The 12,341-nt window shown below is 46.4% G+C and overlaps 1 protein-coding gene across 1 annotated transcript in view; it reads left to right on the top strand.

Moving 5' to 3' along the window:
* Positions 1–12,341, top strand: part of ARHGEF2 (Rho/Rac guanine nucleotide exchange factor 2) — a 48,704-nt gene that overhangs the window by 12,738 nt on the left and 23,625 nt on the right. Inside the window, 4 exon segments of the mRNA XM_070367336.1 lie at positions 2,900–2,938; positions 4,692–4,809; positions 5,449–5,488; positions 6,647–6,740. Coding sequence (XP_070223437.1) covers positions 2,900–2,938; positions 4,692–4,809; positions 5,449–5,488; positions 6,647–6,740 — 291 coding nt within the window.

Genomic DNA, 12,341 nt, shown 5'->3' with positions numbered 1-12,341 from the left:
ATTATAAGTTATGGTCAAGTTTTTTTTTTTTTTTAAGATTTTAATTTTAGCCATTCTGGTGGGTGTTTTTGAATTGTCTCATTCTGGTTTTACGTTTCATGTCCCTGTTGAAAAATTTTACTGGGCACCTTTTCATATTCTCATTGGCCATCCAAATACATTGTTTTGTGAAATGTCTGTTCTAGTCTTTTGCTCAACATTTAAAACAGTTTGTCTTTCTCTTATTGATTTGTAAAAGCTCTTTATGTATTCTGGATTTGAGTCCTTTGCCAGATATGTGTATCGTGAATATCTTCTCACAGTCTTTGACTTGCATTTTTATTTTAATACTGTGTTTTAATAAACATGAGTTTTTAATTTAGATGAAGTCCAATTTATCAGTTTTTTAATGCTTAGTGCTTTTCGTCATGTTTAAGAAATCTTGCCTACCCCAAGAATGTGAAGATTTTTCTCTAATGTTTTCTTCTAGAAGCTTTATAGTTTTAGCTTTCATGTTTAGGTCTGTGACTTATCTAGATTCTAGTATATAGAAGAAATTAAAAAGTTTTGGTTTTTTTCCCCATAAAAATATATATTTTCTTCATTAAAAAAACTTACTTTCTTACCTGAATTGCTGTGGCATCTTTGTTGAAAATCAAGTGGGTGCATTTGTGTGAGTCTGTTTCCGGAGTCTATTCTCTGTTGCATTGATCTATTTGTCTATTTTTATGCCAGTATCACATTATCTTAGTTAATGTAGCTTTATTATGAAAGTGAAAGTGTTAGTCGCTTAGTCATATCCAACTCTTTGTGACCCCACACCCACAGACTGTAGCCCGCCAGACCCCTCCGTCCATGAAGTTTCCCAGGCAAGAATACTGAAGTGGGTAGCCATTCCTTTCTCCATAGATGAGTTTTTTTTCTTACAAGTTTTATTTATTTATCTATTTTTTTGGCTAATGTAGCTTTTACTGTAAATCTTAAAAATGTAGTGATTTAAGTTCTCCAACTTTCTTACTTTTCTTTAAAATTATCTTGGCTATTCTAGGTCCTTTATATCTCTATATGAATTTTATTTTATTTTTTCTTTTTTTTTATTATTATGAATTTTAGAATCAGCTAAAATTCTTGCTGAATTTTTATTGAGATTATGTTGAATTTAAAGATTAATTTAAGAAAAACAGACTTCTTTCTAATATTGAATCTTCTTATCCATGAAAAATGATATCTCTAGTTAGTTAGGCTTTCTAAACAATATGTCTTTTAACAAAGTATTAGTTTTTTTCTTCATACAGGTCATCAATCTTTATTAGATTTATTTCTATGTGCCGTATAGATTCTGTTGCTATTATAAATGCTTTCTTATATAAAGAAATTATGTTAATTGTATTTTATAATTATTTTTGGTTTATAGAAATGTAGTTGAATTAATTATAGTTATTCATCTTGTTAAACTCTCTTTTTTTCAGTTATAACAATTTGTGGATTTTCTTTTTGGCTTTTCTAAGTAGACAATTATGTCATCTTTAAATGAACTTTGTTTTCTTCTTTTCCAATAATTTCTTTCATTTCTTTTTCTTGCCCTACTGTGCTTGGCTAGGGGTCTATTGCAATGCTAAACAGTAATGGGGATAATGGCTATCCTTGTCTTTTAGAGGGAGTACATTTCATGTTTTACCATTAAAATTGATTTTTGGCTGTAAGGTTTTAAAAGATACTCTATCAAGTTAAAGGGCTTCCCTGGTGGCTCAGCTGGTAAAGAATCTGCCCACAACGCGGGAGACATGGGTTTGATCCCTGGATTGGGAAGATCCCCTGGAGAAGGGAACGCCCACACACTCCAGTATTCTGGCCTGTAGAATTCCATGGACTGTTGCAAAAGAGTCGGACACAACTGAGCTGAGCAACTTTCACTTCACTTCCTGAAGTTAAGGAAGATTCCTTCTATTGGTAACACTCAGGCCTTTGGTTTTACAATGAGTGAATGTTGGATTTTATCCTGTGATTTTTTTTTTTTGCTTTTACTGAGTTGGTAATGTTTTTTTCTCCTCTAATATTGTCATTGAGGTAAATTACATTTAAAGATTTTCCTCATCTTAAACCACCTTCATTTTTTAGGATAATTCCAACTCTTTCATGATGGATTCTCTTTCTTATGCGCTGCTGGAATTCATTTGTGGCATCAATTATCTATTGCTGCATAATAGATCAACCCCAAACTTAATGACTTAAAACAACCACCTTTTTTTCCCCCTCAGAGTGCTATGGATGGTTAATTTTGACTGAGCTTAGCTGGGTATTCTTCTGCCAGTTCTACCTGGCCTCACTTATGTGGTCACAGTTATCTGGTGGCTGAAAAGGACTGATGGTCAAGGATGGTGATATTCATGCCTGTGGGTTGTTAGGTTGCCTTGTTGTGATACTTTGGTTCTCATCCATATGGCTTCTCCATCACATGGAAATATCATTCTAAGTGGGCAAGAGAGGAAGCTTTGAGTTTCTTGAGGTATAGTCTCAAAAATCACATCATGCTACTTCTGTCACATTCTAGTCATCTTAGTAAGTCACAGGCCTGCCCAGATACAAAGAGTGAAGAAATAGATTCCTTCTTAATGGTAGGAGCTGTAAATAATTTGTGGCTATTAAGGCCATTTAAAATCTATTACAGTTTGCTAATATTTTGTTTGGAATGTTTGTACTTTGCATAAGAGAGATTGGCCCATAATTTTCCTTTGTCATATTGTCTACGTGTAGCTTAAGAATCAAGGAAAGGGTTTGAAAGGTTTTGTTTTCTATTCTTTGGAAGAGTTTGGATCAGTGTTCTATTGCTTGAAAGATCTATTCCTTGACTATAAAACTGTTTTGGCCTTGTGTGTTTTGTTTATAGAAAGATTAACTACTGATTCCATTTCTTTAATAGGACCATTCAGACTTTCTATTTCTTCTAGATTCAGTTTTGGTAAGTCATATATATATATTTTTTAAATAATTTATCTATTTTGTTTCCATTTTCAAAATTACTGGCATTAAGTTATAGATAGCATTATCTTTCTAGTCACCTTTTGCTCTTTCTATAGTTAGATCCACTTTTTCATTATACTTTTATTTGCACATCACTTTTATCAAAGTTTTGTCTTTTATTGGCCTGTCTCTTGGCATTATTAATCCTATTTTATGCTGTTACAACTTCATTGATTTCTGCTTTTATCTTTATGATACCCTTTACCCTTTTTTCTATTTTCTTTGGGTTTGTTTTGTTGTTCTTTTATCTAACCTTTTAAGTTGGCATAGCTCATTAATTTTCAATTTTAAAAATTTCAATATAAGCATTTTAAAGTTATAAATTATCCTTGAGGTACATTTTGACCGTCTCCTACAAGTTTTGTTGAGTAGTATTTTCATTATTGTTGTTATAAAATATCTTTAAATTTCCATAATGATTTCTTCTTTGATCACCAAGTTTATTTGGAAGGGTATTTTTAAATTTCTAAATATATGGATATTTTTTAAAAAATTTGAAATATACATACAGAAAAGTATATAAAACATATCTGTACAATGTAATGAATAATTAGGAGGCAAACACTCATGTAACTACTCTAGGTTAAAAAAAAATAGAGTACCACCAAACCCAGAACCCCCTTGGGGTCCCTCCCCACTCACAGCCCTCTCCTGATAGAGAGGACTACTTTCTTGACTTTCAAGGTCAGTTTTCCTTATAGATTTACCACATTTATGTGCATCTCTAAACAATATCAATAAGTTTTACCTGTTTTAAATTTTATATGAATGTGGCACCCCACTCCAGTACTCTTGCCTGGAAAATCCCATGGGCAGAGGAGCCTGGTAGGCTGCAGTCCATGGGGTCGCTAAGAGTCAGATACGACTGAGCGACTTCACTTTCACTTTTCACTTTCATGCATTGGAGGAGGAAATGGCAACCCACTCCAGTGTTCTTGCCTGGAGAATCCCAGGGACAGAGGAGCCTGGTAGGAGGCCGTCTATGGGGTCGCACAGAGTTGGACACTACTGAAGCGACTTAGCAGCAGCAGCATCCATTATGTATATAAATTTTTTGTATCTTCATTCTTCCACTTGGCATTCTTTGTGAGGTTCATCTGTATTGTTGGGTGAACTATAGTCTGTTTATTTTTATTGTTGTATATATAAATATACCATAGATTCGTTATTCAGTCTGTTGTGAAAAGGGACTTCTGGATTGTTTCCTATGATCTCTCTGATAAAGATTATCTGAAGTATGTTAAATTTTGCCTTATGGACTGATATATAGCCAGTTTTTGTAATGTTCCAAGTAGGGTTGAGAAACAAAAAGGGTTTGAAAGATTGGGTGTGTAGTTTATGAATATTTCTATTCCCTATTGTTTTAAAACCAGACTGCCCCATTTTTTTTTTTTTCTTTTTTTTTCACTATCTGCCTGACCTCTGTAGATTGAGTTTGTCACTTTGGAAACCATTCAGGGTAAATCTTTTCTAGGATATATTCTATATTAAGGCAGCCTCGATTTGAGTTGCAACAGAGTGATGACTGCTAAATAGCAGGAATAACTTCCTGACTATTTCAAGTGGAATGTTCCAGATATGGGTAGTAGGGAGGGGTAGAAGGCCTGAAGGGCCTTTTGCTGTGGGAAAGTGAAGAGCCTGGGGGGAAGATGGTTGAAGCTTGGTCTTTGCATGAAGATTCTTGATTCTAGGATCAAGGTTCCTGTCACCCACCAGCTGGCCCTTTGGACCACTCAGCCACTGGTATGCTTTCCAAGTCTGTATCCATGAGTGGCATCAATTGCTTCTTGGGCTGCTCAGACCCAGCTGGTGAGTAAAAGTGGGGAGCAAAGCAGTGGTGGCCCCTTCTTCTGGCAGTCTCACCCCAGTCCTCAGAGCCAGCTGTAAATTTTGGGTTCAGAGGTCCTGCGTTGTGTTCAACCACACACCTTTGGAAACTCCAAAATGCCTTTATGCAAATGAGAGACCTGAATTCAAGACTTTGGTACTCTGAAACGCCTTTATGCAAATGAGAGATCTGAATTCAAGACTTTGGTACTCTCCTTCCAAGGAAGGAGAACACAGGACAGGAAGAGGCTCTCCAGGTTCCCCCTTCACCAGAGAGGGGGACAGTTACCTTCAACATGCCTTGTCATCAAGATGAGGCTTTGGGAGCTCAGAGTGAATCCTCTGTCCTTTCCACTCACCGGAAACAGAACTGTGACACTGGCCTCCAGCCTTTCTCCACACAACCCCCCAGGGCTCTGTTACCCTGGCTGCTAAGTCCTTCAGCTCTGCTCTGCTCAGACCCGCCCTCCTTCCCTGCTCCCCAGTGCCCGCCCTCAGGAATGGCGTCAGAGGCACCTGCAGCTTGGGAACCTGACCCAGGTGGAGCGGGTGGGGGAGGCAGCTCTGAGCGCCTTTGTCTGGCTTTAGCTGGACACCTCACGTCTCCTTTTGTGTTGGCAGGGAATTTGTCCCAGTCTTCTGGCACTGACCTGAGCCAAAGGTAAGTTTGGGGGATTCAGAGCCTCTCAAAGGCCTGGATGGGGGAGAGGCAATGGGACTGGGCCAGGAATTTTGTAGCCTCAAGGGTCTCTGCAACATTGCACCCCTTAACGTTTTTTGATCAAAGATCTCCAAATATCCTTCTCCTTGAACTGCAAAGAGTTGCCCTTCTTCTCATTGGGCAGGGAAGGCAAAGAAGGTTCCCGGTAGCTCCATGGGATGAGGAAGAAATTAGGGAAAGAAAAGGAGTATCTGGACCCCCAGGGTGTTTGTTGAGTAAGAGAGTGGAGGTTGATGGCTGCTGTCAGGGTCAGAAGGTTGGCTGCTGTACAATCTTAGGGAGAGACTGTGACCAAGGACCAATGGGGAGTGGCCCTAAGAAGAGGTGGGCATGGGCAGTTGAGCCCCTAGGGGAGAGGGCAGGGGCTGAAGGCATGTAGTTCAAGGACAGAGGTGGAGGCTGGGAGCTTTCAGTGTCTGTGTAAATAAGCATGCCGAATCAGCACCTGTTTGTTTGACTCCTGCAGCCAAAGTCTGATTAGAGTGGGTCAGCCCTCTGAGACAGTGTGGGTGTGTGAGCTGGGAATGGGCCCTTTAAGATATCAAGCTCTGATTTGTGGTCCTGAAAATCTCTAGCTGACACATCCTCCTGGCTCTGGGTTTGGGATTAGCTCATGGGATGGGGCTGATGAAATCCCAGGAAATTCAGTCCTTATTGGCGGTAGGCCCAGAGGCCCTTTCCACACAGCAGAGAGGGTCGTACACAGGGCTCTTGTTTTGTGGGGGGAAAACGTCCTCTTGGAGAGCCCACCACACCCCATATCATTTCCGTTGGGAAGCAGTATGAAAGAGGTTGGTCCTGGATTAGGGAGGAGGGGAGCGTCTGTATTTATCTGGGAGGAGCCTGGAGTTTCCCTCATATATAGAGGGGCCTGGGAAACTGTAGTGACCATAGCCAGAAAATCCCAGGAGGTAGGGGGTGGGAGCCTCTTCTTTTTAAGTCCTCCTTCCCTTGTCCCCATCCTTCTCTCAGTCTTCCCCCTGTATCTCCATTTTCTCTCCCCTGGTTATGGCACCTTCATCCACCATATCTCTGGGAGTATCTTGTTCTTTTCCAGCTCTAGCTCCATCCCTTCACCTGTTCTTTTTCTCTCTGCAGCTGTAGCCAACTGGAACGGAGCTCAGGTACCTGGGCAGGCTCCTCCCTGCGACGGACACTCAGCTTGATCTTGGGCATGACCGGAAAGGCCAAGGTAGGAGTCAGGGGAGCGGGAAGCCTGGGCCCCCTGCCCTCCCCAGTTCCCTTCCTCTCCACCTCACCACCTGCCCCCCTCCCCAGCTTCCGCCAGTAGGCAGAGACACAGGGCAATGGTTCAAGTTTTAAGGGAACACATTATGTCTCTCAGGCTCCCTCCCTATGTCCCAGTAAATCTCCTTTCCTCTGCTTTCCCCACGCCTCTAGCTTAGTAGCCAGCTGTAGACAGCTGGAAGAAAAGGGCCAGGGCCTCGGAAGCTAAGGAGTGCCCTAGCCTTCCCTCTCTCTAGGCCCCACATAGCTAAGAGGTGGGCAGCAGAAATCTTAGCCATTGGACATAATGATGATAATAATTACAGCAACACTTTTTACTTCTTCAGAGAGTATTAGGGTTTGCAAAGTGCTTTTACACTCATAATTTTATGGGCGGATATAGCAGCTGAAGGACTTGAAATTAGACCATAGGGAGAGTGGAAGCCAGGAGTGTATGATTATGGAAGCGCACACACAGCGCCCACGTGGGGCTGTGTGCAATTCTGACCCCAGGAAGATGAAGGCACATTGCTCTCTTCCTTATTACCAACCCTCAGGCTCTGGTGAAACCGGGAGCTCTGCCTACTGCTTGAATTCATTTCTACTTTCTTCATTTACTGGCAGAATGAGCCATCCCCCTTTTCCTCTCCTGGCTTACCCAAGTATGCATGTATTTTCCCACCGGGGTAGCTTCTGAACATTGACAGAAACCCCAGACGAGACATCATCAGGTTCACCTGGAAACACCACAGGTTTCTACCCAGTAAGGTTCTCACCTGCCCACAGTGCCTGGGCCCTCTCTCTGTCAGTCTTTTAGCCAGGATTCTCCTTCCTCTGGGTAGGCAGGGAGGGCAGAAATGAAACCAGGTTCTTAGCACCTTCTCACCGCAGGCTGTAGTGAGAAGCTGAAGCATGAGATCAGGCAGTCTGAGACCAGAGCAAGCTGGGCACACTGAGGCTCCTTCTTGCCTCTTGGTGGGGAACAGAGCTCTCTAGGGAACAAAGCCAACACTGAGACCTTGGTTCTGGGGCCCCTCACCCCGCAGGCTCTCAGCGCAGAGTAGGAGAGTCTGATGGCAGAATCACCCTCTTTTCCTGCAATGTGAATGAGAGGGGAAGTCGATGCTGCCCAGGGGCCGTCTGGATCCCAGTTGGTTTTCATTTGCTCACCCTTGGCCTGGCAGTTTGGTGAGGGGATGAAAGGGAAAGTGGGCAGAGACGAGCCCAGGCCAGCAGCAGGAAGGACTAGCATCATCAGGACATTGTCCGCGTCACCTTTCCTCACCAGGGCTCTGGTCCTGTCTACCTGTTTCCCTCTTTGTCATCTCTTGGTTCATCTTGCTCCCACCCCCATGAATGTGTGTTCTTGAGTCACTAAATCTCTTCCTTTCCCCTCCTCCTAGCTCAGGATAGGGGCCATAAGCAGGTAAACACCAGAGGTGTGGCTGGAGAGCAGCTCAGTCAAGCATTGAAAGAAGGAAGTAGCTTATTTCTTCTTACTTGAGGAGCAATGTAAAGTTGACAACAACACTTTTACAGAGCTCAACTCATCTCATTTTTTAAAAAATTCATTTTTGACTGCGCTGAGTCTTCACTGCTGCACGTGGGCTTTTTCTAGTTGCGAAGAGCAGGGGCTACTCTCTAGTCATGGTGCCCGGGCTTGGCATTCGGCGCCTTCTCTCGCGGAGCACAGGCTCTGGGCGCACAGGCTTCAGTGGAGCACCCAGGCTCAGTAGTTGTGACTTGCTGGTTCTAGGGTGCTCGGGCTTCAGTAGTTGTGGCACAGGGGCATGGGCTTAGTTGCTCAGAGGCATATGGGATAGTCCTGGACCAGGGATGGAACCCATGTCCCCTACACTGGCAGGCGGATTCTTATCCACTGCTCCACCAGGGAAGTCCTCATCTAATTCTTATAACACTCTGGCAAAGATAAGTATTTGAATTTCCATTTTATGGCAAGATATCTTAGAGGCTAAGCCACTTGCCCAAGACCCCACAGTTAGTAAGAGGTGTTGCTGTATTATGAACCTAGAGCTTTGACTATATACTGTCGCCTCTGCCTCTGTCAGTAAACCTACGGAACAGCTGATTTCCTCTCTTTACTTCTTCCACCATTTCTTCTTTTTTAAATATTTATGTACTAGGCTGTGCTAGGTCTTAGTTGCGGCATGCAGGATCTTTTAATTGTGGCCTTCGAACTGTGGGATCTAGTTCCCCAACCAGGGATTGAACCTGGGCCCCCTGCACTGGGAGCAAGGAATCTTAGCCATTGGACCACCAGGGAAGCCCCTTCTTCCACCATTTCTGATGGATTAATCATCCCCTCCACAATACACAAGGGAACAAAGTAATAAGAAGTAAAACAAACCTCTTGGCCACCATAGGACTTGGGCCCAGGTATCTCTGTGGCTTTCTCTGCTCATCTACTGGACAAGACGCTGACAACCAGGTTCTTCTCTGGGATAGCCTCCCTACCCCTGAAATGTGGGGGACTTATCTGTCAAGTTAGGGCATCCCAGGTGGCACTAGTGGTAAAGAACCTGCCTGCCAGTGCAGGAGACATAAGAGACACAAGAGACATGGGTTCAATCCCTGGGTTGGGAAGATCCCCTGGAGAAGGAAATTGCAACCCACTCCAGTATTCTTGCCTGGGTACTCCCATGGGCAGAAGAGCCTGTCAGGCTACAATTGATGAGGTCACAGTCGGACACGACTGAGCACGCAGGCACTTCTCTGTCAAATTAAATAAGCTAAAGAAGGGGTGGTTACTTTTAGATTCTGGCAGAAATTAATATTGGCTTTTGTTTTTGTGTATCTAAGAAAATAATTTCAGAAAATCTGGGAGGCATCACTGGTAGAAGGAACAGGGACTGGGATGAAAACGGTTTGGAAGAAAGGTCAGGGGATGCCAAAGCAAAAGGAAAAGGGTTCACTATTCCAGAGGATACAGAAAGTAGAAATTAAGTCAAGCTGCAGGCCTAGCCCGCTAAAAGCACAGGTGTTCTTAAAGGTAGACTGAGTCCCTTTACCCACTCCCTAAGTCCCCTTCTTACTATTCACCTCTCAAGAGGAAGAAGAGGAAGGGTAAGAGGGAAGGTAACAAAGAGCAAATGGGTGGAAAGTTTATTGAAGATTGGGGTGGGAAACAGAAGAGGGCTATGAGATTAGGTCCTCTTCTTTCATATAGAGACCTTCTAAATTGAGTTTAGGGACTGAGATCCCTCACAGAACTCTGGGATTCAGGTCCTGGGTTTACTGCATATCCAGACTGGAGTTTGGCGCTTTAAGATTCCATCCTTAGCTTGCAACACCCTCCTACCCCAGGCCTGGGAGAAAAGCCGAGGTCTCAGCCTACCCCTTGTCTCTGGGCCCCCAGTGGGCGGAGCCTTGCGGCTAGGATTCTGGCTTCTGGCTGTCTGTTTTTAAATTTAGTACATTCCTCAGCCCTGGCTGCCCACTGGGGGGAGGTAAGTCTGGGATAATGGGTCTAGGAGCTTCAAGACCGCTGCTTTTGGGAGAGTTCCTAGGGCCTTCCTGTAGGTCTCCCCTGCAGGTGCAACCCTGGAGAAGTCAGCCTCCCTGATGGCCCTGGGAAGTCCCTTCTGCTTTCTAGTTTCCATTCAGCCTAGAACTGGGCATGGTTGTTTTCTCTCCTTTTTTTCTGGTCTTTGCTATATAAGGATCCTAAACAGGGGAATGGGTGAAAAAAGAGGTGAAGGAGTTGCTAGGCAGGAGGGGAAGTCAGAGGAGCAGTGTGGGGGTGAAGAGCCCAAGGAGCTCAGCCAGTGGTGAGGCAGTGGAGCCCAAAATAGTGGCAGAGGCTAAAATTGGCACCTACAAGAGTGCTGAGCTGGGCTTAAAACCTGCAGCCAGGCCCTGCTGCTGAAGCCCTGCAGGGAGCCGCTGGGTCTGGGTTGGGCCTCCTCTCCTCCCCTCCTTCCTCCACACCTTTGAGGACCAGAGTCAGGCAGCACCCTACAAACTTAAGATGCTCTGTTCCAGGACTCTCTGTGCTTTTGGTTGCTCCAGAGACACGGAGGTTCTGAGAGGTAGAAATGAAGGGCAATGTGAATGATTATAATTCTAGGGGAGGAGGTGTTTCCCCCAAAAGGTGGAGGTTGCCTCAGGCTGGGGCAGAGTTTCCAGAGAGTGTGTCCCACTCCACCGCTCCTCCTCGTGGAGACATGGGCCATTCTCCAGTGGGGCAGGTTGGCTGCTGGGCTTTCTGGTTCTGGTCTAACTGGCAACAGAGAGAACTGGGGTTAGACACAAGGAAGGACTTCCTCAGCGTCTTGGTCCCACAACCCCTGGCCCCAAGCCGTCGGTGGAGGCAGAAGCAGGAGGGAAGGGGGTGGGCAGAGTGCCGGCCTGGAAGGCCCCAGAGAGGCTTGGGGCTTGGGGAAGGACTCTCTCCTCTCGGATTCTTCCTCCAGGCCCTGTAAAGAACTAAAACCCAGCCTTTAGTTCCCCTTTGATTTCTCCGCCCTCTCCCCACCCCTGCCCCGATCGTAAAAGGGGGGGTCGGTCGGCTCTGGCCTGCTTTGATGGGCCCCCAAAGGCCAGGAAGGAACTGGTCCGGATTCCCTGGAGAGCTGGGAACGGCTGGAATCCTCCGGCCCGCGGGTCTTTCTAGACTGATGGACTGCTTTGGGGGAGGAGAAGGGGAAGGGGAAGATGAACGTGGGGTGAGGGCTATGGGGCAGGCCAGGGAGGGTTTTAGGAAAACTGCAGCCGAGGCGGCTGGGGTTAGAGACACCACCCCCCCACCCCGCACCCCAACACACACACACACACACACACACACACACACACACAGAGGCACACACCGGCGCTGGACTGCCAGTCCACGACCCCGTGTACTCGTGCGAGCCGCCCCTCCACTGACCGAGGCGTCCCGTCCGGCGCGCGGCACTCCGCCCTCCCTCCGCCCCGCCTCCCCCCTTCCTGAGCTCGGGCGGGGGTGGAGACTCGGGTTTGAGGAACTGGCGCTGGGTGCCGGGCGAGGGGAGTCAGACTTCCTGTCCCCCAGACTGACGCGTGCGGGGCAGACCCCTCCCCGCCCTCCCCCCACAATAGCCGGACGCCTGGGTCCGCGCCGCATCCTCCCGGGCGCCCCTCCATTGGATTATGTCTCGGATCGAATCCCTCACACGGGCGCGGATCGACCGGAGCAGAGAGCTGGCCAGCAAGGTGGGCTCTGAAACCCCTGTCCCTCCCGCCCGCGGTCCTTGGGGTGCCCTTCGATCCCCGGCACCCGCGCGGCGCTCCCGGGTCTCCCCGCCTGCTTTCTGGGCGCCAAAATCGGGCGGAGCGATGGCCGGGAAAGCGGCGGGACGCGGTGGGTGGGGACTGTGAGTGAGTGGGGAGGGGGCTGGGGGAGCCGTCGACGCGACCCGCGCCTCCGTCTCTGAGCTGATTCTCCGCTGGGGTCCCGGGAGAGAGCGGACCAGGGGTTGGGCTGCTTCCGATCCGGCGGGACTCGGTGTTTTGGGCCGCGTGAAAGAAAGTTGCTCCGGTAAGGGACGGAGCGGGAACAGGGAGGTGTGTGTGTCGCGGGGGTGGGCGC

This window comes from Bos mutus, chromosome 3 (genome assembly GCF_027580195.1).
Source record: "Bos mutus isolate GX-2022 chromosome 3, NWIPB_WYAK_1.1, whole genome shotgun sequence".
NCBI lineage: Eukaryota > Metazoa > Chordata > Mammalia > Artiodactyla > Bovidae > Bos > Bos mutus.
This window is presented reverse-complemented; position numbering and strand designations above follow the sequence as displayed.